The sequence below is a fragment of the Pimephales promelas genome, chromosome 21, assembly GCF_988280905.1.
Source record: "Pimephales promelas chromosome 21, fPimPro1.hap1.1, whole genome shotgun sequence".
Classification (NCBI taxonomy): domain Eukaryota; kingdom Metazoa; phylum Chordata; class Actinopteri; order Cypriniformes; family Leuciscidae; genus Pimephales; species Pimephales promelas.
Window position 1 is genome coordinate 22,833,857 of NC_142789.1, and position 27,679 is coordinate 22,861,535.

At 37.3% G+C, this 27,679-nt stretch overlaps 2 protein-coding genes across 3 annotated transcripts; both read right to left on the minus strand.

The window, feature by feature from the left end:
• Positions 1-7,337: 7,337 nt before the first annotated feature.
• Positions 7,338-17,219, minus strand: vegfd (vascular endothelial growth factor D). Of its 2 annotated transcripts, XM_039673368.2 has the most exons (7): positions 16,338-17,214; positions 12,622-12,820; positions 11,598-11,788; positions 10,637-10,773; positions 10,313-10,416; positions 10,002-10,123; positions 7,338-8,258 (listed from the first exon to the last, which is right to left on the minus strand). In XM_039673368.2, the coding sequence occupies exons 1-6, from the start codon at positions 16,425-16,427 to the stop codon at positions 10,026-10,028; spliced, it is 819 nt and encodes a 272-aa protein (XP_039529302.2). In that variant the 5' UTR covers positions 16,428-17,214; the 3' UTR covers positions 7,338-8,258; positions 10,002-10,025. The 2 variants fall into 2 exon arrangements, with proteins under 2 accessions (XP_039529302.2, XP_039529303.1); XM_039673369.2 differs by lacking the exon at positions 10,002-10,123 and having other exon boundaries at positions 16,338-17,219.
• Positions 17,220-17,542: 323 nt separating this feature from the next.
• On the minus strand, positions 17,543-27,595 carry pir (pirin). The gene is made up of 9 exons (XM_089124889.1): positions 27,302-27,595; positions 27,125-27,217; positions 24,638-24,718; positions 22,414-22,620; positions 20,956-21,040; positions 19,650-19,694; positions 18,469-18,551; positions 18,295-18,361; positions 17,543-17,974 (listed from the first exon to the last, which is right to left on the minus strand). Exons 1-9 carry the CDS (start codon positions 27,395-27,397, stop codon positions 17,853-17,855), a joined length of 879 nt encoding a protein of 292 aa, XP_088981015.1. The 5' UTR covers positions 27,398-27,595; the 3' UTR covers positions 17,543-17,852.
• Positions 27,596-27,679: the final 84 nt, after the last annotated feature.

A 27,679-nucleotide genomic window follows, 5' to 3' on the forward strand; every position in this document is an offset into this window, starting at 1 on the left:
AAATCACAATATAAGGCCTTATTAAGTCTTAAATTTGCTTAAGTATTGTGTCCTAGGTCTTAAATCTTTTTAAACGGGTCTAAATGTCTTTAAATGTCCATGTAAATCTCATTGAAATGCTCCCGCATCGCTTTGGAATTAATTTTTTTATTTATATTACGTATTTGTAGTTCTGAATTTGCTGTATTACGACTACAAAATAGACCAACATGCAACAGCCAATCAGTTTTGAGGTTTTGTGTTATTGGCGGGTATCTCAGATACCACAGACAGACATAAAACGGATTTTATTCAGCTATGGGGACGTGGAAGTTTAGCGATACTTGGCTTAAAATATCTGAATTTAGGATCCGATTTTGCTGATTTGGATTTTGCTTTTAGATCAGAGCCAACACTAATTGCGGAGGTGCTCTGGGTTCTCCACACGGCGACAAGACACCAGTCCTACATTGTTTCAAACGATGTTTCCTTCAGGTGCGGGAAAGATAAAACGGTCTACATTACGTGCTTTGGAATAGGGGATTTTATAAAAACAGAACAAATTTCCAAAATCACGGGACCGTTTGTACTGATTTTCGCCGAATGTTCAGTTTGAATAAATTAAATTACTTTGCGAATAATTTTGAGACTCGTTACGCGTTTCCTTTGTACGTTTTGTTGTTGTTGTTGTTGTGATATAGGTCTTAAATTTCATTCATAATGGTCTTAAAAAGTCTCAAATTTGACTTTGTGAAATATGCAGAAACCCTGAATAACCCAGTAAACAGACAACCTTTAAAGCAACCACTATGTACCCCAAGTGCAGATTGTTCTGAACGGACATAAAAGGCCAAGACATTTTCATAGATGTATAGGCTGTATTTCTTTAAAAGCACCTCATTCAAAATGTTTCTCTGTATGCATCTGTAGATTGTGATAAAGACCCCTGCAATTACACTTCACTTTCCCCATGAAAATTGTTCCAATTAAAACCACCCTACAAGAAAGCCACTATGGAATAAATAACGACATCTATCGAACTCAACCCATTTTGATACATTTTGTCTTGCTTTTATTATCTTGTGAGTAAGAAGTAAAATAATACAAAAATAGGACTTAATGGCATTAGTCCATCTACATGCATCAGGTGCAGAGTGTAACCAATATGTGATAATTAGTCACAAAAAACAAACTTTATTGACACAATATATAATTTCTTTTTTTTTAGATTTATAGAACTATATCTTTATCGTTATTTTGCTGTGAACTGGCCTTAATGCTGCTTTCACATGTCATAATTACTGTATTATGCATTTCCATGGCAACACAAATAATGGCTAAATGCATCTGCAGAGGTCAGGTGGTTACAAATTGTAATTACAAGTTCTACGAAAAAGTGAAAGCTTTTTAAGTCTGTTCAAGACAAGTGGCGACAATGGGTTGCGTTGTCCTTTTGCGTTGGCTGCGTCTTGGCCAAAAAGCTGCGTTTGAACTACTGTGTTAGGAAATAACTGTCTTCATTAGCTGGTATCACGCTGTAAAAAAATATTTTTAAGATTTTTTATTACAACATTTTTTCTTTTGTCAAATCAACTTAAATAATTTATTTAGTTCAGATAACTTATTATTTTGAGTTTCTGATAATCAAATCAATCTCCTTAATTGTATTAACTCACTTTTTCCAGTTCGATCAACTTAAAATTTTAAGGCAACCAGGTTACTTAATTTTTTAAGTTAAACCAACAATATTTTTGGCCCTACTGTATATTCATTATTCAAAAAAGAGAAACTGAAACTAGAACTGCAGATATACAAATGAAAACAAAGCTTGCTTATCATTTTGAATATCAATCCTGTTTATCACTCATTCCAGACATCTCACGTATAGCGAAAATAGTTTAGTTAGCATTTACTATAGTTAGGATTTTAGCACTTCTGGTTCCATCGTCTCAAAGTCAATGTTTTTTTTTTTTAATGGAATTTTGTTTAATTGGCTGAAATAAGGTCTAAATTAGCTAAAAAAAAAAAGCGTAGGATCAGGATTTCTGTATTAATTAATTTAATTATTTTAAGTATATTTCCACCAGTATAATCACAGAAAATAAGCTGTCCTTTTCTTTTGCAACCTTAAATTTTACAATTTTTGCAAAGAAAGCCAAAGATCCTTGGACAAAAAGATCCTTGGAATGGCATGTGTGAAACAGGCCTGCATGTTGTTTATGGAAATTTCAATGACTGAGTGGTTAGATAACAACCTATTTATTTTTCCATTGAAAGTATTATGAATATTATGGTAAGTTGTTGGCATAAAGTCTACTAATAAAGAATTGCATGTGACAGGCATATGAGACAAAGGTTCTTTTTTTTAAGAACAAAAAATACAAAGTTCAAACACTGTTTAGTTCAGAGGTATTATCAGCATAGCTAATATAAACCTTCTTAATCTGAAAATATTTCAAACACGCATACTAAAATGAAAGTTTAAAAAAGCAGATACCATCCACCTTATCTGTGCACCTATATTGGATTTCATAAACACTGGAAAATTCAGAAGTATTTACATTTATTTCCACTCATGCCAAAAGCACAACATAAGCTATAATATTGCTTTAGCATGCTATCTGCTTGTACATCATACATCTTTTCAATAATGTATATCAAAGGCAGAAATGAAGGATGAAAAATTTCTTGTTTTAGTCTAATTTAATCTATTAATTTAGTCTATTATAAACATAAGTATACTGAAAAAAGCCAGTGAAAGTTTACCACAAAAGGTCATAATGTCACCAATCAACAACTGTTAAAGGCAAATTCAAGACCTTTGGACACCATTTTTTAAAACTTAATTTTTGTTGTTGTTTATAATTAGATTAAAACTCATTATACGCGTCTCTTTGTTCTTTGAGCTTTACTGAAATGTACATTTTTGAACTCCCCTCTGGGGCTAAGAAAAATAGATCAGAACCAGACAGAAATATCTAAACAAGATCAGAACTTATTATATCATAATCTTAGAAAGTACACAGAGTTTAGACAGGTTCAGGACACATATATGTCAGTATGATAGGAACGCAGACAAACACCCATGAGACTCATTTTCCCATTTTTCATATTTTGTGTTACCATAAATAACCGAGACGTTTTTGTTGTGTCCTAAAATTGTGTTCTCAAATCCAATACACTTTTCTAACATAAAGTTGCAAATTACCAAAATTAATCAGTTCTTTTGACAGTTTTTTTGGGGGGGTTTTTTATGGGTTTTGAGCATTTGATTGCTTTAGGGCTTTTATTTCTGATTTAAAACACTGGAAAAACAATAATTTGTTCAAACCAGTTGTGACAAATAAACCTGATATGAAAATAAATAGTTAGGAAACTAGCAAAAAACTAAATTAGCTATTTAAAAGTTAAATTAGCATAATTTGTCCCATTGTCTTGTCTGATTTTTATCTTTCGCTCAAAATTTCATTTACAGTTATTTATAAAAGGTCAGTTTGAAAGAGACATTTATTAAAAAAAATGTCCCTTTATCTTACCAGAATAATTCATTGTACTATAACCATGTTGGAACTTTCAGGAGAAATGAACTCAATTAAAAATTTCTCTGATAGTTTCAGTCTGACCTTCAGAATTTGTGTGGCTCATTACAGCATCCATTATTTTATAAATCTGCTTATGAATGATGGTGCAGTTAAAAACTTGAACTCAACAGAAAAGTATAAAGCGACAAGAAACTGTCAGAGAGAGAGTGGAAAACTACTAAACTAATTGTATGAACAGACCTCGGGGGAAATTGAACGTTGATATGACCCCTTTGAAGTGCCTTTCATGTGAAGAGAGCTTCTCCAGATATGTTCACAGTCAGTCCAAATCTGATTATTTTTGTATACAATTGTAATCTGATCTAAAATTAGTGACTGTTTGCAATGTGTCTCGCAACTGTCCAGTTCTGTCAGGACCACTATCGTCAAATACGATTGACAATTATGGCGCTTTTCCACTTTAGCTGGTAGCTCGACTCGACTCGGCTTGGCTCGGTTCACCTTTGTTTGTTATACCTGTTAGTTATACCTCTACCTGTTTTCGGGTACTTTTTTGTATCACCTCCGGCGAGGTTCTGAGCGTGCTAACCTAAGGCGAGCTGAGCCGGTACTAAAATGTGAAGTGAAGTGAAAACAATGTCGACTGCTGATTGGTCAGAGAGAATCGTCTCCATTCACTGTGTCATCATTGCACGCGCCAGATGTAGTATCCAGAATATCCCTGCCATTTTGGCCAGAGATATTTATTAAACTTACTATTATTATTATGGCAATTTAGAAGAATACGCCATGGTCAAACGAGGAGGTGCAGACGTATCTTAGTTTAGTTGCCGAAGATAGGATCAAGTGAGAGCTTGATGGGGCAACAAGGAACAAAAGGCGTCGCTATGACGACCTGGTAATGGAAAAGTGTCATTAGCATACAGTTTGTATCAGTTCTGTTCTGGGCGAGAACTCCCAGCGCATCCGTGCAGCCTAGCATGGATAAGAACAGGGAGAGCAGCAATAACCCTAAACAGAACAGAACCAACATGAATGTATTGCAGATATCACTAATTCAAGATTTTAAAAGTACAACATAATTGGAGAATTTATTCTGATTCAAGGGGAATCAGAATACCGAAATACTGACTGAGCGAGAGGAGGAGCTGGGGATGGAGGAGGGTAATTGGCTCCTGAGAAATGCAATATAGCTGCTGATAATAGAGTGCCGAAGTGATGACGTCACTTTGTAGGACAACTCTGAAGCTAGCGGCGCATGGGTTTCCTCGGTCGAAAAGCAATGCATTTTCCCCATAGACTGTTGTAAAATCGCAAAAAATAAGATCTGTGTTTAACAAAGAGTTGTGACCCTTACACGTTTTGTCTAGCAAGATAATCTTTACAAGTTAATCCAAAATGTATACATTTTGAAGCCTATATAAAGATTTTAAAAAACACAATCAGACACAATAAAGTTTAAAAAAACCACAAGCAGGTTATACATGTAACTGTGTGTTTTATGTCATAGATCAAAACGTGAAAATATTTAGAGGCTTTGTTCACCGCAGACCTTATTTCAGGCGATTTAGCAAAAACCCATTCAAAAATCCCATAGGCTTTAGAGCGAGGAAACTGTAGTGCTAAAATGCTAACTCACTTCCACGTTTTGGCCTACAGAGTGACGTCGTAACTTCGGCACTCTATACTGAAGGACTTATGTTTACAGTGATTGGCGTCGTATTTTTATAGGTAGACGTGGATCAACTGAGAGACAGCTGATGCGAGCTTGACTAACGTGACCTGCCAGAACTGACGCTACGCTTGAGTTGTCATTTTCTGCTCGTCCGAACTTTCAGCACGTTTCCTATAACAACGTCTGACATTTTGCATGGCTTGAGAAATTGACTCAAACCACGTGAAATCTGATCAATCTGATCAGCGGTCAGACTGAAGCAGATTTCCATACAATTTTATACTCTAAAAATTCCTGGGTTGTTTTAACCCAACTTTTGGTCAAATATAGACAAACCCAGCCATTAGCTTAAATTTTTTTAATTAACCCAACATTTGAGTTTGTCCATATTTGTCCCAAAGTTGTGTTAAAACAACCCAGCATTTTTAGAGTGTAATAGGATTTCAAACCACATATGAATGTAGCTTGAAATGGATTTGTAAAAATTGCATTTCAGGTAAAATGCAGATAGACATTAGCAGGTATAAAATGTCCCATCATTGCTTAAGGGGCATAATGATGGATGTTTTCAAGTGGTCATATGAACAGAAAGATTTACAACCCTTAAGTGATGAGATGAACAGAGCATTTGAGTGCAGTATGGGGTGCAGTGAGTGCAGCGTTTCTCTCATATGGACGTGAAGGCCGGACTGTGCTTTTGCCACAAAGTGATCCGCAAAGGTCAAGATATCTTGGACAACTCCCAGGCATTTAACACTCCAGGGGGCAACAACTGTATGACCTTCAACAGTAATAGACAGAGAGCATGTGGGCAAGCCACAACCTGGAGGAAGAGAATGTCAAGGATGAGTTTGGGGAGATGAATAGGATTCTGAATGAAAATGTCAGGAGTGACAGGTTCCCTGTATTGTGAAACTGATGTGGAAAGTTTTCAGTGCAAAAATACTGGAGGTTTTGTTCACCTATTTATCACAACCACATGTCACAGCCCTCTATTAGAAAATACATATGTATTTAAACCGTATCTTTCTCATTAATTCAATATTTGTATGATTATATTAATTTAATAATTATTGTAATATCCATCACATTTTGTTTACTGCTGCAAAAAAATGGATAAACTACAAAAAAAGCCATATGCGCAGCTACAAAGGAGAATTTTGTGACATTTCAATGCTTCATTTGATCATATGATATGATGCGAGCAAATATTAATATTTATTTATGTTTGCATCGAAGCTGCGGTTGCAATACAGTGTGGCTGAAAATAGCATTTTATCAGCTAAATCTCTACTTCTTGGAAAAGCAGGATTATTGGAAAAGGTGTTGAGAACAGCTGAGCTGAGCTGACTGCTGTCGCGCCACTGTCATTTATGTTTGTGCCAACTGTGTGTCATTTACGTTTCTTTGGAGTCAGCTTTGACATCTGTTTATTATACTGTTCGATTATAATCATCAAACAGGGCGAGGCATCAAACAGTCATGGTGCTCCTACAAATGTTTTGTGCTAATAATAATTTATTCACGTTTGCCCCCAAGCTGAGACCTATTATTAATATCAGGGTTATGATGGTACTACTGTAAGTAGATGGAAGAGTTTCCATGGAAATCTTACCGGATGAAGAATACGTCCAGCAAAACCAGCATGAACACTATAGCTAGATGTATTTGTTCAAGAAAATTAGTCTCTCAGTTGGGCATAGCCTGCTGGCATTTAGAGAAAGATCACTAGATCACAAGAGGAAAATGATTGTTGTGTGTATAAGTGTAGACTAGAACAACAAAAATGTACAGGAAATTTCATAAGACATTCCAAAAAACCAAATAAACAAAATCAGTATACTGGACATAGTCTATATTTCTATAGAACCACACCTTTATGCCATTATTATAGAATAAGAAATATAGTATGTTCAGTAAACACTAGGGTTGGGTATCGTTTGAATTTGAACGATTCTGATTCCGATTGCGATTCCTTGTTTCGATTCCGGTTCCTAACGATTCTCGATTCTTGATCCGATTCTTTTAAGAGGCAGGGTCAAAAAAGTTTAGCTAACCTTGCTAACCAACGGCCTTTCTGAAGGAAATAATCCTTTCTGAAGGAAATACTCCTTCTGTAAAAATACTCCTTTTGTCACAAATTTTGCATTTTGCCAAGATTTCGTTATTTTTAGAAAAGTGAAGCCACACTTTGGATCGCCGACGTAAGGTACTCATGTTCGACTCGCGTGGTTATGCCAACACTTCTGGTAGACGCTTCTTCATTGGTGTTGTTCAGCGGTTTCTTCTTCCGCTCAGCGGACTGTGAATATCGAAACTAGGAATCGAAATTTTAACTTTTGAACGATTCCAGGAAAAACGAAAAGTTAGTCTCGGTTCCAATCGATACTCGATTCTCGAATACCCAACCCTAGTAAACACACATGACTATTTAATAGCAGTTTTCCAATGTGACAATATGCCCTTCTATGAGAGTTGGGGAAAGTTATACATTATAATGGTCCTTGAAAACATCACAATCATAGGCCTATTTATTAAATTTGCCATTTTTTATTTGAACAGCATTTTATCTTCGGTACATTTCTCTTAATGTTGGCAGCATGCTCAGTGGTGAACAAAACTTAAAAAGAGGCTTAGTGATTGAAGTACTTCTTTATGTACCATCCTGCATAAAGTCCTCTTGTGGAATGGAAACATGACCATATTAGCCCATCTGGATACATTTAGAAAAATATAAGTTATAATTAAATATAACTATTTTAGATATAAATTATATCTAAGAAATTATGGTGAAATGGGTGAAACTTCAGTGCAAAAGAGACACATAACTCAGATTTAATTTTTCATCGTGTTCAGGATGAACACAGGAAAAGCCGTGTTGTTATATTTAGAAAGCTATCGCTGCCATGATACTGATGAGATGTTTGAATAAATGTTAATAAAAGTATTTTTATTTGATATAAATAGAGAGATAAATAAATTAAATGGTATTTTGCAGTCTCTACATTTGGCACTTGCAGATCGTCAGGGCGTCGTGTTCATTGTTGTTTTCTCTCTTGCAGCTGTGAAAGAATACATGAAACTGAGTGTCATTGATTAGATGGTGAGAAATAACTCAAACCTGCCTCCCCAGCTAACAGGGAACGTTCTCAGGACTTTGGCTAATGTTCTGGCAAGGTTCACTCAATGCTATTAACAAACAATTTTATATTAAAGGGGTCATTGGATGCCCATTTTCCACAAGTTGGTATGATTTTTTTAGGATCTTCATGTAAAGTTTGTAACATACTTTGGTTAAATTTCCTCAATGGTTTAAAACAACACCCTTTTTACCTCTTCAAAAATAGCTCTGTTCACCGAACCGTTTCGGTGCATGTCTCTTTAAATGATAATGAGTCAGTGGTCATGGGCAGAGCATGAGTAATATGACTCAGTAATATCATATTGCTCAGGAAATCCAAACGGCTTGTTTTGGCTTCAATATCTCAAAAAGATGAATCTTTGCGGTAGCGTAAGCGAACTTACGGAATACGAGAGAACCTCTCATAAGAGAACCTTAATTTGGCTAACATTACTTTATAATGTTATGCATATATTAGGCTTAAAGGGTTAGTTCACCCAAAAATGAAAATTATCCCATAATTTACTCACCCTCAAACCATCCTAGGTGTATACTATGATTTTATTCTTTCAGTCGAACAGAGTTATATTAAAAACATATCTTGGCTCTTCCAGGCTTTATAATGAGAGTAAATGGTACCTTGTTTTCTGAAGCCCAAAAAAGTGCATCCATCCATTATAAAAGTAATCCATGCGGTACCAGGGGATTAATAAAGTCCTTCTGAAGTGAAGTGATGTGTTTTTGTAAGTAAAATATCCATCATTATAACTTAATAAACTGTAATCACTAGCTTCCGGTAACGGCTGTGCGCAAGTCGAGTTCCTGCGGAAGACTGAATGTACGCATGACCAAGGATTTAGTTTTAGCATAAGCTTAGACGCCCCTAGTGGTTCAAACAAACAGGGCTGAGCAACAAACTCAAGCTCCTCCAACATTTCTATAAAAAAAATTCTCGATTTAGACTATACAATTCAATACATTATCCATTAGGTCAGAGTTCACTCTTCCACCAGATCTCGACTCGCATATGGAAGCGAGTGATTCTAGTTTATAAAGTTTATGAAGCTTTATTTCAGAAGACCTTTATTTACCCACCGGAGTCGTATGAATTACTTTTATGATGGATGGATGCACTTTTTTAGGCTTCAAAATCTCAGTTACTATTCACTCCCATTATAAAGCTTGGAAGAGCCAGCATATTTTTTTCTAAATTACTCAAAGAGAAGTCCTATACACCTAGGATGGCTTGAAGGAGAGTTAATTATGTGATATGTCTCATTTAGACAAGAAAATGAAGACTGCAACAGTATTACAATATGAATGCTGAAGTCCTCTGAGGTGATTTGTATTGCAATTGATAAATGAGATGCAAGATAACGTTTGTTTGAATCAAAAGAGAGTGAGTACACAGTGTAATACGAGAGACACACAAGCAACACAGATTTCAGTGAGAGCAATATGAGACTGCAAGAGCACACTGAAATACCAGACGGCAGAATGGCGAGACTGACCAATCAGAATCAAGTATTACAGCAACGTAAATAAAAACGATAAAAGTGACATCCAAAAATACTCAGAGAAACTGTAAATGTAGCAATTTAGTTTTCATTCAAACATAACAAATTCGTTATAATATCCAATAGTGTGAGACAAATTAAATGTATAGTTTTGAAAATCATTCTACCTTTAGAAGATTTGTTGAATTGTGTCACGTATAGTGTAATTTGTCTGTCCATACTTTTGGAATACATTCACATCGCTCTACATCAATCTCACAGTCCTCCTCACTGATGGAAGATGGCGGTTCTGGTAAAAAAAAAAAAAAAAATGTGCAAAAAAAAAAAATTATTATCGCAGGTGTAAATAAAAATTGCAAAAATGTATAAATCATGTTGTTGTGTGTGCCTTGTTGGGTATATATTAAATTAAAGTCCCTGTGCTTTTGGCTAGAACAGGAATTGGCAATACGGGAGTTGAAATCAATTACTCACTGACCTTGTTTGCTGGAGGGGTACGTCACACATCGCTCTGCCATCCAATCCCATATTAAACCTTTGTTGCATAGCCTCTTGTCTTCTGGCTTACGTGTAGGAGAGCAACTGCACACAAAAACATATTATTATTATTATGTGCCAGAAAGCACTCCTACATATGGCTGACACTCAGCAAGGCACAATCTGTAATTTCTCTTCGAGCAACACTGGTGTATCAACACACAGTGAATAAAAGTTGGTTCTAACATTTCAAAAGAGTTTGATGATACACTACAAGAAGTACCCAGCTAATTTAAATTAAAATATATTGCACTCTGGTACTGACCCGTTCTTCCTGTACTTCTCACGAACATGTCTGCGGATCAGAGCGTGTTCCTGGCACTTACACTCAGTGTGATTGGCTATTTTCACTAGCACAGGCTCTGGTCCAGATTTATAAGGCGCCAGACTCACACTCAATATCTGCGAGGAAGAGGATGTTTTTTACGAACCATTAAATGGAACAGTATGTGCACATAAAACACTTTAACACTTGTTAAAGGGATAGTTTAATCAAAAATGTAAATTCTGTCGCTGGTTTCTCACCCTCAAGTCATTCCAAACCTGCATAAATTACTTCTGTGGCACACAAAAGGAGAAATTTTGAAGAATGATACCGGCCACTCTTTTCCATTAAATTATAATCGACAGCGACCAATGCTTTAAAATTCCAAAACGACATAAAAGTGGCTAAAATGAGGGTAAGTAAATGTTGACAGAATTCTTTTAATTTTGGGGCTGAACTGTCCCTTTAAGACTGTGTAATTTGCTATTCACACAGAACACGTTTTTGCATATCAGTGTGCTGCCTTTCCATTGTTTTTCTATGTACAAATGTGAGAGATGGATGTGTTTAACTGTTGCACTCGCATCTTTGCAGCGTCTCACACACGCAGCTTTCCCATTGTTTTTCAATGTAAACATGCTAGACGGACATGTTTGAGCTTTGCGCGTACATCTTTTGCAGCGTCCCTTGCTTTCTAAAAACGTGGCTCTAACTAAAGTTTCTACTCAAACAAACAAAAAAGTGTCTCTAGACGTTATGTTGTTGGGTTTTTTTTTTTTTCAATGCAAAAATGTTCTGTGTGAATGGATCCTAAGATTGCATATTGAGTATGCTCCATATTAAATTCTTAGCATAATGAATGAACTGCACATCATTTCCATATAATTATGCAAGTACAAACAGATTATATTCAAAATTAATTTTTATGTAATACCCACGCAATGCAATGAGTAGTGCTCACAGTTTTATTGACATAAGTCATGCTTGTATTACGGCAGGTAACTCCCTCTTTGTTGCAGCAGCCGCCACACCTGAAGACAGAGACGCACGGGGGCTTGAAAAACACTGCGGTATTGGTGCCCAATTCCTTAGCCACGTCTATACACGTCTCTCTGGGCATGCACTGTGTTTTCTGCCATTCCTCATCAATATCTGGAAAAACAAAACAAAAAACAATACAAATAAAAATACTTCTTGTACATTTGCCACCACATTGCTAATCACAAATCTGTGCACTGAATGTCCCTTAAATTCCTCAAATTAAATGATAAAATAAACTCGGCTCTGCTGCCTCAGTCAAAAGGATGGACCAGTCCTTTTATATTGATGGAGTTCATGTTACGCCTTTGTCATTGATTCACAACCTTGGTGTCTTATTCGACTCAACTCAATCCTTTGGCCCTCATATTTCTTCTCGTCAAAAACTCTTTCTGTCATCTTCGCAATGTTGCTTCAATATTCAATTTAGCTGACGCTGAAACCTTAATTCATGCACAAATCACGGCTTAATTATTGCAGTGCTTTATTTTTTGGTCTGCCCAAAATCACATTACTCCTCTGCTTCATGACCTTCACACTGGCTACCCATGGCATCACATATCCACTTTAAGGTTTAAGCCATTAAACGGTCATTTTTGTCTGATCTACTTAACATATACCGCCCTGCACAGTCTCTCAGATCAGATTGTCCATCCCCCATTTCCGGTTGTCGACAGGTGGAAGGTCATTTAGTGTCAGCTCCCAAATTATGGAATTCATTCACTTTGAAAAATCTCATCTGTGGCTACATTCAAAACTCAGTTAAAAAACATATCTATTTGTATTTCGTTTAATGCGACTTTATGAATCCTAATGTTTGTGTAAGTGATTAAATGTATTGGAAATTACAATGTAAAGCGACCTTGAGCTACGAAAAGGCGCTATATAAATAAAACTTGTTCTTAGACACCACATATTATCAATTGTGTTTGCATGAAGGTCTCAACCTTTTAGCATCTCTGGGCTGAACGATGCGGCCGCATAGCGAGTTGACCTGCGGTTCTCAGGTGGAGAGGTGTCGTCAAAGTGCTTCAGCTTGAGTCTGCATCTCCACAGCTTCCAGTCCGGGTATTCGGTCAACATCAGAAGCTCATCTAGACTCCCAGCTTCCCTCAGTTCTTGTTCCCACTTCTCCTGGTTTATGTCCTATGAGAGAAACACAATCTTGAATGATAAGATTGGGGCTGCTTATTTTAGTTCAGAGGCGAACAATTCAAGGATCAGCCAATTTTCTCAAAAAATCAGCCATAGTATGGCAGAGCAGAGCAGAAGGATTGGAAAAATGAGTGCTCTTATTCTACATAAATTAGGAACAGATTTATCCCCTTGCATCATACTTAACTCCCTGCTGTCTGTGAGGTATGTGAAGTCCTGCCACGATTAAAAGGCCAAACAGTAGGATATAACCATCAACTCCATTCTGAGAAAGTTTTAAATGAGAACTCTGTCCACTAGAGGGCAGTATTGAAAATCAATGTTGAATTTCTCAGCATTTTCTGGCTGTGTAAAGAATCTGTATTACACTAGGGAAAGGATGCAGCTGTTCCTAACGTCATGACTTATATTCCAGGGTTGCTTCAGACCTTAAAAGGCGCCTTAGTTTTACAACTGCAATATAATCCACAGAGTGTACCCTCACAACTTGCTGAAAAGATCTATAAAATAATTTTACATGACTATGCAACCATCAGCATGGATGGCTGAATGAAATCATGAATCACTGGACAATCATTCCCAATTAGACTTTGCGAGGCTTACTGAATTTTGAGTTCTTTAGAACTTATCTAGAGCTTTGTGTTCAATCCATGTATGTTGTCAGGCCATGAAGTTCAGATTTTCTGCTTTCAAACCAACGTCTTTAGCCAAACACACGGAACACCCTCTGGCAGAGGCCCACTCTAAACAACTGGAACATACACTCTATTAGCTCAGTATGGACCACCTGTTTAGAAGCTCAGTGAAGACACATATCCCAGGGATTGGAGTTTGGGACTCCTGCCACCAAAATGAACAGAAGATCATGGCTGATTTGCAAAACATGGATTGAATAACTACTAAGTGCCTAGTGACAGCTGCGGAATAACCTTTACAAAGTCACCAGTGGTCACTTCCAATGACCAATGTCGATATTGATACTTAAAGTCAAGTAAATAATGGGCAAACCGTGATTTTAATGCCAATATTATATTAGCCTACACCACAGCTCTGTCTGGATGTTTCTTACTGGTCAAATGTGGGGCTCGATCGGATATTTCCTACTATACTATGGGGCTGTTGAATGCCTGAATCTGATGGGTTGATGAAAGTTCTAAGGTGTGCAATTATTTTTAGGGAAAAACGTGTCTAAAATAGTTTTGAAGCAGATAAACTTACAGTTTCGCTATTAGACTTACAGTGCTCGTCTTGTTGCTAGGACAATTGTTTTGTACACTGTGTGGTGGACTATTTGTTTTCTTAACAGAAGCAGAAAATTATATTCAAATAAGATTATAAAATAACTTCATAATTTTCAAATCAAATCAGTATTTAATTTCCACGCATTTATTTATTTTGTGAGTAGTCAAAGGGTGATAATGTACAGTTACCAGTAGCCAATCACAAATGATAGGCTATCACTGAGCTTTAGGCCTCAATAAAACTGAATAACAAATGTACAGAAATCATAAAAACAAATGAGTATTTATTGTATTCAATATTAGCTTGAAACTCATTAAAAATTCAAAAATGTATATATATATATATACACTCAAACTCACCTAAAGTATTATTAGCAACACCTGTTCAATTTCTCATTAATGAAATTAATCAACCAATCACATGGCAGTAGCTTCAATGCATTTAGGGGTGTGGGCCTGGTCAAGACAATCTCCAAACTGAATGTCAGAATAGGAAAGAAAGGTGATTTAAGCAATTATATATATATATATATATATATATATATATATATATATATATCGAACATGGTTAGTTTTTTTTGCCTAGCCTGATAAATACATCAGTCACCTATACCTATTACAAAACAGAAGAGCAAGTTTATGGAGCAGATTATGCCCATGTAAGGTTTGCTGGAGTGCATTTACACACACAAACCTACCACATCTCTATCAATACCACATGAGTTATTGAGAATATTGAGTTAAGCAGGCAAAAAACAGCACTGGCTTGGTTTTGATTGTTTACTACACACCGGGTGTGTCCCACAAAAAAAGGCTGAATCAAAAAAAATGGCAATAGAGGCCAAAGGACTTCCAAATCCCAATCATGCTTTTATGAGACGGGAAAGCCACAAAGCGGGCGGAAAGTAAAACAGCCGAGGCTGGGATGGAGAGGGTTGGCACGCGATATGGAAGTCATCATCAGAGAAGTCTCACATCCTGCTGTCGTGTAGTGACATTATCTTCTATGATCCCTTCAGTATGTTAGGGTGGAGACGTCTGCTTCCACTTACCCACGCAGACAATGCAACAACAAACAGAAAGAGCGAGAGAATGAGGAGGGGTTTGGAAGAAAGAATATGAGTTACAACTGTGAATTTTCACTGGACAAGCTTAATGAGGTATAAGAGGCCCCTAACAAGGAAGAAGAAACTAAACGGGTGAGAACAGTGAGAGTTTGAGCATATAAAATACCCTATGATGCCTGAGGCTCCACTTGGATACTAGGCGTCATGCCACACACACATACTAACACTGACTCTTTATAGAGTATCTGTAAAAATGAATAGGATATTATGCTATTGCATCACTGCTTGGAACTCGTCACCCTTCTTATGTAACCTATCATTGATATACTCACAGACATAAACACACTGAAAAATAGATGAATGGCCTTAACAGCTTGTCTTTGGAAATTCATACTAGTAGCCATAGGGTTCCCCAGCGTGCTTCCAGGGGAACCATCAATCTTACCGCAAAAATTGCAATTCCAAACATTTTCATTGACTTCAGAATGATTCCCAAAGCAACATACAGGAAAATGATCAAATTTGCTATAAAGTCATCCGAAGGTCACAGCAGGAGGGTCCATCCGGCCCCCTCTGAGCTTGCAACAGGTCCCTGTTCAGTGAGTCAGCGCAAATTGACGTATTTTAAAGGAGCAGTTCACCCAAAAAATGAAAAAAGAAAAAAAGTCAGTGAGATCCAATATTGTTTTAGACCCCTTTGACTTTCATTGAATGAATAAAAACATTATTTAGAATATATACACAGAAGAATGAAATTCCTACAGGTTTGGGATGACATTGAGGTGAATATACTCCTAAAAATAAAGGTTCTTTATTAGCATTTATGGTTCCATTTAGAACCTTTAACATCTTTAAGCATCTTTTCATTAAACAATTTCCATTTTTATAACTGTTCTTAGAGCTAAGAAAAAAATTTATGTTTTAACAATATTGGTTCACTGAAAATTTCTTTGGGGAACCAAAAATGGTTCTTCTACGACATCGCAGCCAAAAAAAAAAAAAAACCCCTTTCGGGGCATTTGAGAATATAAAAGATGACAAACCGGTTCGCAACTAAATGTGGACATTATAACGATTATAAATGAAAACCATGTTAATTTAAATATCAGCATCATTCAAATTTTACTGCGAACAAAAAGTGTCCTGTAGTTTTTGCTGCTCTTGGTATTCTAAATGTATGCTGAGATATGCTATACTCACTCTTTGGGGTCTGTAGGCGTCCACTGCTAGCATCAGTCTGACATAAAGGAGTAGCAACATGTGAAATCCAGTACATTTCTGTGTCTTCATCCTGCTACTTACTCTCCAGGGTAACGTCCAGCAATTAAGCAGCAAGGGGAGGCCAGTCTGCGTATACACTCACGCACACTCACAAATCACGCGGCAGGTTTCTCACAGGACCACACAGGCGTACCAAGAGAGACCTGTGAAATCGAGCTTTCCGGAGCCAAATGGGATCTCCTCTTAAAAAAAAAAAAAAAAAAAAAAAAGAGGAGGAGGAGAAAGAGGCATCAATCAATGCTGGTCTAGGACAGAACTTGGCTGAAGAAAAACTTCTCAGTCTTTCCCTTCTGTTTGTATGTTTCTTCCTGATCAGGCCGACCCCTTGGTGTTGTCATCCGTCTTGGACCGGCCAAATTTGGCCCAGTGTCTCCACAGACCCAGATGTGTCACACAATATTTGTGTTTGGAAAATCTGCCACGGGCTCACATCTAGTATTCTCCAGCCGCCAGTGCGTGCAAGGCCATCTGGGAGGCGTGCATGTCTGTCCCTTCGATGTGCGCTCCAGTCCCACTCCACTGTCACGTTTCCTGCTTGCAGACTTCTAGGCTCAGTTGCTCACACACAGGAACATGTGGTTTTAAATGTGATCCAGACCTCTACGGAGGACAAGGAGTGAAGGAGGGGGAAGAGGAGGAGGGGAAGGGAGAAGAGAGAGAGTGCGAGGAGAAGAGAGTCTATCCAGCCAATATCCCACTTAAATGCAGCAAAGTGGCGGGATGAAAAAGGAGGCGAGCTAAGCCAACATGCCCTTTCTCTCGTTCTCTGTGTGCGCTCAAGCAGATCCAACAATGAGCTTGTAATATGAATCGAGAATTAGAGGAAGCTTTACTGCAGCGTAATGGGTTGTGAGTGCCATTCTCTGCACCCACACTGTACATGCTCTATCGGATCATCTAAATGCATTTAAAAGCTTCAGAAGAATCTATTATCAGCGGTCAAAGGAATCTATTACCTGATCGGACATGGTCGCTTTTATAAAATGAGGATGAAATGTGGTCAAATATAAGGAACTCCTCAGGGTTAAAGGAAACTTGCCACAGATATTAGATAAAGGAAATCAGGTTGAACCAGATACACTGTGAACCAGAGCCAGATGCAAAATAAAAACAGAAATACATAGTCAAATTATATATTTTTTAATTATAAGAATTACATAGATTTTAGGTAATACATCAGACTAAAAATCCTTTGTACAATCAGAATTACATCAGAAATTTGTGTAACATGTTGCATATATAGTGCCCACAAAACGGATTTGCACCCTTAAAATATATAAGTCTTTTAGTTGGAATTTCTGCTTAAAAATAAGTGCCACTTTGTATTTCAAAAGTATAATTTAAACGTCCACTTTTTGAGGCTGCTCGGTTAAAGTTAAAGGCACAAAAAACACACAAAGCACATACTGGATATATACTTATAGAAGGGGATATTTATGTAAACTTTTGACTAATCTTTGATTTCCAAACTTTTGCCCTCTCAAATCCATTAGTGGCTGATCTGAAATCTGAGATGGCCTGATTAATCTCTTCTTGTGTGTTCATGACAAAGGGCCCTGAAACAAACAAATAAATAAGTCCTCTGGATTTAGAAAAATCTATAAATTGTAAAACACAACTAAATATTTTTATATAACAAATAAATCTTAATTTAAACAAAATAAATGTATAAGCAATATACAGTATATGCAAACACTGTCAATTTAATGTAAATTAAAAAAAAGCATTCTTGTCCCTTCATCCATGTAAATAATATTTGTATAATTGAAAAAAAAAATCATGCATTTAAATTCAATTACATTTTTTTAATTGCTTGATACCCCTAATTCAAATATTTGATCATTAAAATGTGGAATATTACCAACCTATAACTTACCATGCTTAACCACAGGCTCATTTATTGGTTCACCAGCAATTAACACAAAGTGAGAGTCCTCCCCTGCCTAGAAAAAATAATGAAGGGAATAAAGAGACTGAATTTAGACTAAACTTGAACTTGTATAAAAAAAAAAAACAGAGAAGCTTTACAGGAACAATAGGAAAAGAAAACCTTGTTTTCCACTCTGACGCATTCACCATCTTCCAAAACCACCGTGTGGTGTGGTTCAATCGTCCGCAGATCGTCGTCTGGACCTGAGGGAAATTCAAACAGCCAAAATAAATTTCACAATCCTATACAAATTATGTTATAAAACTAGTTCTATCATGACAATTATGCATGATTTTTAGCATTTTTCTAATGTGTTTTGTCTTGGCGGAATGTCTCGGCTGTTGATTATTGTTGTTATTGTAGATTATTGCTGCTGATGATGATTATTGCTGCTGCTGCAGAGCAAGTACAGTAACTTACTACTGCCAATGCATATGCCATTGGCTGCTGTATGTAAGACATACTGCTGCTGCACAAATTGCATGAATCAATTACCCATAGCAGATCTATACAAGTGGAGCTGGGGAAGGTGGAGGGTTTTATAAGAGCTCAGAAAGTGCACTGCAAACTGCTGTAGTGAATGGTAACCAGCCATTTAAATGTTGAACAGCAAGCTCATTGGCTGCAGATGCGACATGAACCAATCAGCTTGAGCCAAATCTAACGCTGTAAATATCATCAGGTTGAATTAAGGACCCATCAGCCAGCACCATCTAGAGTTTTATGACAGAGCTAGGACATAACAGCTCAAGGCTGATTCAAGGTGGTTGAAGACCAAATACTCCACAAACCAGAATAAATAAGAAAAAAACGTATGCAAGAGATGTGCTTTGCAGGGTAAAGATGGTTATGCATCACATCCCACCCACTTAGATAATTTGTCAAGAAGTCTGTTTCTCAACAGCTGCTCAATTTATGCTAAATGCATTTCAGAGAAAAATGAAAATACAAGATTCATTTAGAAACTCCTTTGAAGTCACAGGTGGAGTATTCACTCTTAATGTTTGTGTGTTTAATTTCCTACAACCTGGAAATCATCAAAATCAACCTGATAAATCAACATATCAAACACTGGTTTGGCGATCTCATTTCTCAACGTGAGAGTTTAGAGTTGCCATTGGCACAAGATCATAGGAATAGTCTAAATGTCTGTCAGATGTCCAAGAGAGAGAGAGAGAGGAAGAGAAAAAGAGTCATAAAGCACCTGCTCGAATTTCAAGGTCAGAAAGCTGCAGCTATGGTAGTGGATTTGCCTGCAGGAGGACAAGGTTTCTTTTTATGCGGTTTTCATTAGAACTCACCAGTGCATAAAGAACCTGTGAGGGTGTAGATGAAAGCGGTCCAACCTGAGAAGGTAATACAATAATTAAAACAATGGAACTATATCATTATAAAATAATAAGTGTAGGGGTAATACACTTTTGACATTGAGATAACTGTCAAAAAGTGCCAAATTCATACATTTGGATTAGTTGTGTTACTTAACATCTTTCCACTGTTAAAGGAGAACTCCGGTCAATTTTAACATTGATCTCATTTTTTTTGTACAATTGGAGTGCTGTCAGTTCAGACAAAAACGACAAAAATCGGTGTTGCCTACATCGTGTTATCCTCTTTTTAAAATTCACACCGTGTTGACTTCAATGGGGCATGTTCTAAACCTGCTTTTAGCCTCTTAACATTCTTGATTTGTCATTACAAGTGCACAGCCATATGGGTGGTGTTATTAAGAGTGACCACTGTCAATCTGACTGCAGTAGGTGAAAGATATTAATAAAAATGATGTTAATTCAGCGAGCTCACATACCTGCATTTACTTCGTTTTCGGTCAAAGTCCACAGTGGTCGATTGTCGATCATTGGTAAAAATGAACTCAAAACTCAAAAACCTCCTCCGCGTGTTCAACATCTTATTCGGATGAACTATCCATTTGAGCTGATATTCTCAGAACACCACACAGCACCGTCATCGGTTGACAGAGAGTCTCCATTGTTGCTTAGTTACCGCACGCGAACTCGACAATCGACTGCTTTGGACTTCGACCGAAAACGGGAAGAAAATGCAGGTATGTGAGCTGGCTGAAGTAACATCATTTTTATTATATCTTTCAAATCTACTGCAGTCAGATTGACAGTGGTCACTCTTAATAACACCACCCATGTGGCTGTGCACTTGTAATGACAAGGATGTTAAGGGGCTAAAAGCAGGTTTAGAACTTGCCCCATTAAAGTCAACAGGGTGCGAATTTTAAAAAGAGGATAACACTGTGATTTTTGTCGTTTTTGTCTGTACTGACAGCACTCCAAATGTACAAAAAATGAGCTCAATGTTAAAACTGACCGGAGTTCTCCTACAATACTGTCTTTTCCCAGAACTTTGAATGAGGTAGGATGTTTTACAGTTACGCAATTTCTAAGGAAAATTGAGACTCATTTCTTGCTAAATATGTTTGCCTGGTAAACCATATTTATGACAAAATTGTGAACAAGCCATTTAATTTTGCTCTGCAAGTAACTTGGGATTTAATGGAAAACTCTCCCTAACATGGGGGAAAACACATGTTATAAAAAAAAAATAAAAAAAAAACATCTGATAATAATCTTTTACCTTTAGGAACAGGCTGCACATACTTTGCACCTTCCTTCAGCATAAAGTCAAGGTACATGGTTGGAGTTCTTGTGTAAACCTTTGACTGACAACAGAAATAACATGTCAATACCACAACACAATGTTTTATTACAGCAGAAGACTACTGTGACAATAACATTTTATGTTCTTATTCATAACATATCCATATTTACCAGATTTCTTTATTGCTACAAGACAAAAAAACTAGATAAATTGTTCAATATTGTTTAAATTATGAGCTCTAACAGATGTAAAAACATTGTGTGTGAGTTCCAGTGCATATCTGGTTCCAGTAAGCCCAAGTATTTGGCTGACCCACATTTAACTTCAGCGCCGCATCCACCCTCTGCCCTAGAGAGACCCTCCATAACCACAGTATACATTTAAAACATTTTGCAAAAACCACTTCCAATGAAGCCTGCTCCAAATTTCCTGCCGTTGTCTGAGAGAGCGGGCAGAGGACAGCCTTGCAGCAGCAGTTAGCGTGATGAACTCCAGTATCAGATTGTAATTCAGACGTTCCGACGTTCCGATTGGACGAAACATTTACAAAGTATTCGGCTGTTTGAGTCAAACATTCAGTGATAGCTGCTCACTGTGACTCTAGTGTCTTGTTTTTTGCCTTAAATCATAGATGAGAAAAGACAGACAGAAGCATGGGTAATAGCTTGTGTTGCTAAATGGATGGACAAATGAACATGTTTGCAAAAAACAAACAAAAGATGCAAGTGTCAGGGAGATGGAGGCGTACAGCCTACTTTTTTCACTTAGTGGTTTGGTTCATAGAGTTTATAATAATTATGAGGAGCATGTTTTTTATCACCTAATAAACCAGCAGTCCTCTTGGCTGGCAAAATTATCCATACTTCAGATTAATGTTTCAGTATATCAGAAAACTACAGACAGTTCCAACCTCCACCTTTTTATTCCAATAAATACCATTTTTGGAGGTTTTAACATTTATTTTTTGATAGTGAAAAGAGAGATATGAATGGAAAATATGTGAAGAAAGGATTGAGACCCTGTCCCAAATGACACACTTCATATGAACTAAAGCATAAGAGCACCATGTCGTGTGGATCAATACGCCATTTCATGTTGCATTTTTATTGGCTAGTCAGTAGAAACAGGTCGTGGCAGCAAACACACTGTGAGATAATCATGCTAAATGTCTGACACTGTAAGTTTTTGAAATCTCTCACTGTACGACGTAGGACCAGCGTTTAGGAGAAATCGCCACGATTGGTCATCTTTCATCTTGGACAGCCCAAAATCGTTCCAATATGTACCGGGCATAACTCCAATAAATGATTCACAAACAAATCAGACATCACTATAGCTTGTGAGCTAGTTTTATTCTACACAAGCACAATTTGAAATGCATTTTAAGATTTTGTTAATTGGAAATTGATGTTTCTATGACCATTAAACACCAACCTTAACTCCAAGAGCTTCCCCCGAGATGACATTCACAGTGACTCCATCTTTGCTGGGTTTAGGAATCTCTTTGCTCTTCAGCTCCTGGTACTGAGGCTCCACCATCTTCTCTGCGCTTTTCAGATTCACCCAAAGCTGAAGGCCATGAATGCGTCCGTCTGACACAGGCATCTCAGCATGAACCACCCCGCGACCTGCCGTCATCCACTAACACAACAGAGAACAAATACATTGCCAAGTAAGAACAAAAACTAATGTTTTATTCTATTCCTAATGGTAGATTTATCTGGTTGTAATCGCCAATAAACAGACTAACCGCTTGCTTTAGGGGCTTTTACACTGGTTAATGTTATCTTCATGTTGAGCATGAGAGATGTTTATGAGCCTATATTTCAAAAATGAACCACTCCAGTTTAACGACAACAGCTTAATATGGCTAATGGCGCACTTTTCTTTCTCCTCTTCCTTTCTCGTTCTCTCTTAGTGAAAGTTTCCAGTCCTTCTGAGGTTTAGCAGCTCCTCTCAGGGAGCCATTGTACAATAGGTGGTTTGAGTTATAGCGTGAAACACTCAGCAGTTTTTTCTTCACTGCTCTCCTGGTATTATTAGGGAGTCCCTTATGTTTGATGGTTTGGCAGTAGCCCTGGTAGCTGAAGGTGAGGTGCGAGTTGTAGTTAAAGCAGTGAGTGCTAGACCTATTAAAGGCCCATTAAAATTCCCTCACTGACCCGGGAGAAAGTGAGACAGCTTTACGACACAGGAAAACATAGGAAGTGCCCCCGCGGGTATACAAGCGCTTAGTCCATTTGGTGAGCGTGTGTGCATGAATATAAAATCCTATTAAATGTAAATACATTTTGTTATAGCTTTCATTGTAACTTGAATTTTTACAGCATGCATATAAAAAATAAAGATGGTGGCTTTCATTCCATCTATGAAAGACATTCCATCTATGAAAGTATAGTGTAGCTACATACTTTTGGTTCACTTTTTTTTTTCTTTTTAAGTAATATATAGCTTATAAAACTTGAACTTTGTTTTGTTTTGTTTTTAAAAATGACTGATCGTTTCACTTGATAAGACCCTCATCGTCTGGAATCGTTTAAAGCCCTAAAACAGTTTGCAATTTGCACTGAAACTGTCTTTTGGACATTGAACCGTTTGGTGCCCAGGAAAGTGCATTATATGGAGAAAAATGCTGGAAAGTTTTCATCAAAAACATTAATTTCTTTTCGACTGAAGAACGAATGACATTGGACAAGGGGCGTGGCCAGTATTGGGCCAGGGCGGCACTGGCCCACCCACACTACTCACTGGCCCGCCCAGGCAAGTTTGATAAAAATACATTTTTAGTTTATTTTTATAATTCAAATGTATTTAAGAAAATATATTAATATATACTGATTTATTTTTGACTGCTGTGTATGTTTAATTCGTTTTGCCGAATAAAATGCAACTGCCGAAGCAAGTTGTAGTAAGCCTCCCTCTCCGGAACGTTATTGGTTGCTATGGTTTCTGGGGGTTCCGATAGGAAAACTCCATAGACATATACACGGGAAAACTCTCGGCGGCGCCATAATAATGGCTAAACAACTTTCTTTAATGTGCTATTTGGAAAAAGCGAGAGTTGAGGAAGAAGACACGCCACTGCCTTCATCTATCGAGTCCACCCAGCCAGTTCTTCAGACTCATTAACCCACAAGAAGCCTAGTCAGGTGCTGGCGGCGGCCGCTTCTCTCTCCCTCTCTCCCGGTCTGCCTGACGCGGGTTTACCCGCCGATATAAAACTGCGATATTATTATTTTAGCTTACTTTATTTTCGGGTGAACCGTCTTTGCACTGCTGACTAGCCTGAATAAAATAGATAAGTTATTGTCTACACTGGTTTGTCCAGCCTTTATTGAGCTCTATTGGTTGTCGAACATGATGATTTGCCGAATATGAAAGTGTTACTGTTTTTGCAGTTTGTTTGTCTATTAATTTTTCTACTCTCTAAAGTTAATTATTATTGAAGTATTTTTTTTTTCTATGAAAACCTATAGGCCCACTCACATTTTCACTGGCCCACCCAAAATACAATTTCTGCCTACTACGCCACTGCATTGGACATCTTGGATAACATGGGTGAGTAAATTATCAGCAAAAGCTTTATTAAAAGTGAACTAGTCCTTTAAGTAATGAGTGTTTCATCATTTCGAGAGATGGTAATGTCTCGTTGTTCTACCTGAAGGTCCCCAGGCTCCAACCTGCCACTGTGACCACAGAAGTCTTCATGGGCTGTTACTCCACTCAACAAGTATGTTACCTGTGAAACACGTTTAACACAAATGAAGACAAAACTCTTACACTTAAGTATTTTAAATAGAAGGATTAGGTGTAAGATTATAGTTTTCTGAAAATGAAACAGTTTCTAGGGGGAAATTTTTCGCAAAAGACAAAGTATGGAAAAGTCATCCACTTGATGTTCATTTAGAGAAAAATAAACATGTCAAAAATCGTACAGGTGAAAGGTGAAACATATTTCAAGGGTGTGTTTGCAGAGTAGACACAAAAAAAAATTTATGTTCAAGGGATTTTGGTAAAGCCCTGATGGACTATAAAGTTAAATGCAAAAAGCAGATATATCCCACGCAGTGAGATGGAAAATTAAAATTGTTAGTGAGTGAAGTTGACGATGAATATTTGATCAAAATCTTTACAGTTAATAATTCTAGCACAAATACAAATATACATGTTTTTTTATGGATGGCCAGTATAGGTCTTTCACGCACCATTAAAAACATAATTCTTCCAAGCCAAGACAGAGCTAGAGGCTTGATGCTTGAGTTATTATCAAAAATTTGCATATATTACATGCACGTTTTGAAACAAAATCTGCCTGCAGCCGTTTCCCATTTGTCCACTGAAAAAAAGCTAAATTAAATCTCTGTGGTCAGCTGAGGTGGTCTGACATGCAGCCTGGAGGGATTGCATGTCATCTCCCACACAGACAATGTAGCTCTCAACAGGATACGGGATGCGGGGTAAGAGGTCAACATCTGACCCCTCAGAGGCTTGCTTGACCTGTGGCCACAGGCAGCCTGTGATCTCTAAGCACAGCTGCGATCTGATGGTCACGTGACAGTTCGCGAACAAACACACCTGCATGTCTCAAGCAACACAGATAACCCGAAGAACAGCCTGGACATTTGTGCTTCACACAGCCTTGTTTTAATTTGTGTATATCCTATAACTAAAGTCAATTATATATCCCTGCAAAACAAAATGACCTCTTAAGAAAGAATAATGTTTTTGTATTTTGGCTTTAGAGTGCTCTCTTAATGAGTCATTTCCAGCAAGTCTTACAAATGTTAGAAGACAAATCCATTTCGTGAAGGACGGTGACACAGAGTGACTCATCCTCTATAAGAAATGATGAGTATATCCATGCAGATGGCAATTGATGACATCACACTCATAAACAAGTCTAAATGATTTCCACAGCGGCATTGACCGCTTTCCATAGAAACGGTTTATGCTAGACATGTGAGTAAACAAATGAGTACATCAGATGTTGTAAATAAATAATCAAGGAGACAAATGAGTGACAAATAAGTGAGTTGGTCAGCTTTTCTTTACTCAAGTTTCAAATAATACTCTCAGGACTAGATCTGGCCAAAACACTGTCATTTTGAAGGAAGCGTTTTTAATGACCATACATCCTCTCACATTGAGTGAGCAGAACTTCAGTACTCAAACTGCCAAAAACAATGGGAGGGGTTTATTGGATGATCTATATATTCGCGCCAGCTTGCCTTTCATATTCTTTTTTTTTATGTTTGGACATTGCATTTCAAGGGACTTAAAAAGAATTCTCATTCTAGAGAGCATCTGATTGGGCAAAAGTCTATATAGTGCAGGACGAGTCATCAGTTGTTGGTCTGTTACATTTTAAATGCGCATATCTTCATTTATTTTAGTTTAGTTAATTGTGTCTATGTTTTGGGAGTACATAAACATATATGACATCATTGCTAACATACATGAACTAAAAGACAGTTCAGTTTGAGCAACTGTGCTGTGATAAAATGTTAAGAATTTGAGCTCTCTAGTGGTCAAGAGGTGTCATAATTGTCCTTTTGATGAGCCCACATTCTTCTATTTTAACTCATTACACAGTGAATTTGAAAAAAAATTGTAACGAATTCTCAGTCTCATTTTTTATAATACAAATGTAATACTCATTCTTACGGCTTGCAGGACTATAATTCATAAACAGGCAGAACGGTGTTGTCACGTTGTACCTGTTACTTTTTTCAGCGATTCTCTGAGTGGACTAATCATAACCGTTTGTCATTACTAGGACATGAATCCTATTTAGATACCCCACAGTAAACACATTTCCGGTTGTTTTCTAGAATTGCATTATTTATTGTAGAATTAAACGGTTACACATTTAAGTGTACCAGGTACCAACGCACTTCGTAAATCAAAATAAAAGTCCACAGGATTTAGATTTTTGAGCCGTCATGCGCCCTCTGGCGGAAGGTTTGGTGTTGTCTTGTTCAGATGCAACAACTGTAATATTAATCCACTGATAATATATTTTTTTATTTCGTTTATTCAATATGACTGCACGAATTCGTGGATTTGACAAGTGTCGCCCTTTCCATGACAGCAATTCAATGATACATAGTTTTAAAATACACGATTTTGATTCAATAAAGTTTACCGTCTCAAATCCACGATGAGGATGATCAGGAAAACCCGCTGGTTTGGCGATACAGAATTCATCCAGCATCAAAAAAGGGTCGAGATTCTGCAGCTGAAATCAATCATAATACAGTTTATGTATCGTGCATTTCGAAGCAAACCCAACTCCGTAATACGAAAGTCAGCAAACCAGCACCTCTTTCCGTCCAATGCTTCTGCGAACTCGAGCTCCGACGCCTTCAGACTGTTCGACACTCAAAACCACCTTAGAAACTCTTCTCATCATCATCATAAACACCTCGGTATCTACTACGTGGTCACAATATTTTGCTTCAGCTCTGTTTGTGAGCGCTCAAATAGGCTACACCGGAAGTCAAAATCTTATTAAGATGCACATTTATTTTTAAAACAAAGCTCTACTTTGCAATTTCATTCGCTGTCAGAATATCTGTATTCACCTATGACAGGTGTTTGTTTTGTGTTGACGCTTTGGGTTTGCCAAGGCTTCCCACAGATCACTGCCAGATTTGGGATTATTTAAAGGCGCAGTGCAGTCACAATGACTATGCAATAT

Bases quoted from the DNA above. Each gene is read 5' to 3' on its own strand.
- vegfd (XM_039673368.2), bottom strand. From the start codon at position 16,427: ATGAAGACACAGAAATGTACTGGATTTCACATGTTGCTACTCCTTTAT. The intron at 12,821-16,337 runs GTGAGTATAGCA...TTTCTCTCATAG, and splicing joins ACGCCTACAGACCCCAAAGA to GACATAAACCAGGAGAAGTG. The intron at 10,774-11,597 runs GTGAGCACTACT...TCTTCCTCGCAG, and splicing joins TGACTTATGTCAATAAAACT to ATATTGAGTGTGAGTCTGGC.
- pir (XM_089124889.1), bottom strand. From the start codon at position 27,397: ATGATGATGATGAGAAGAGTTTCTAAGGTGGTTTTGAGTGTCGAACAG. The intron at 21,041-22,413 runs GTTGGTGTTTAA...TTCTGTTGTCAG, and splicing joins GGGAAGCTCTTGGAGTTAAG to TCAAAGGTTTACACAAGAAC. The intron at 17,975-18,294 runs GTAAGTTATAGG...TGTTTGTTTCAG, and splicing joins TGAGCCTGTGGTTAAGCATG to GGCCCTTTGTCATGAACACA.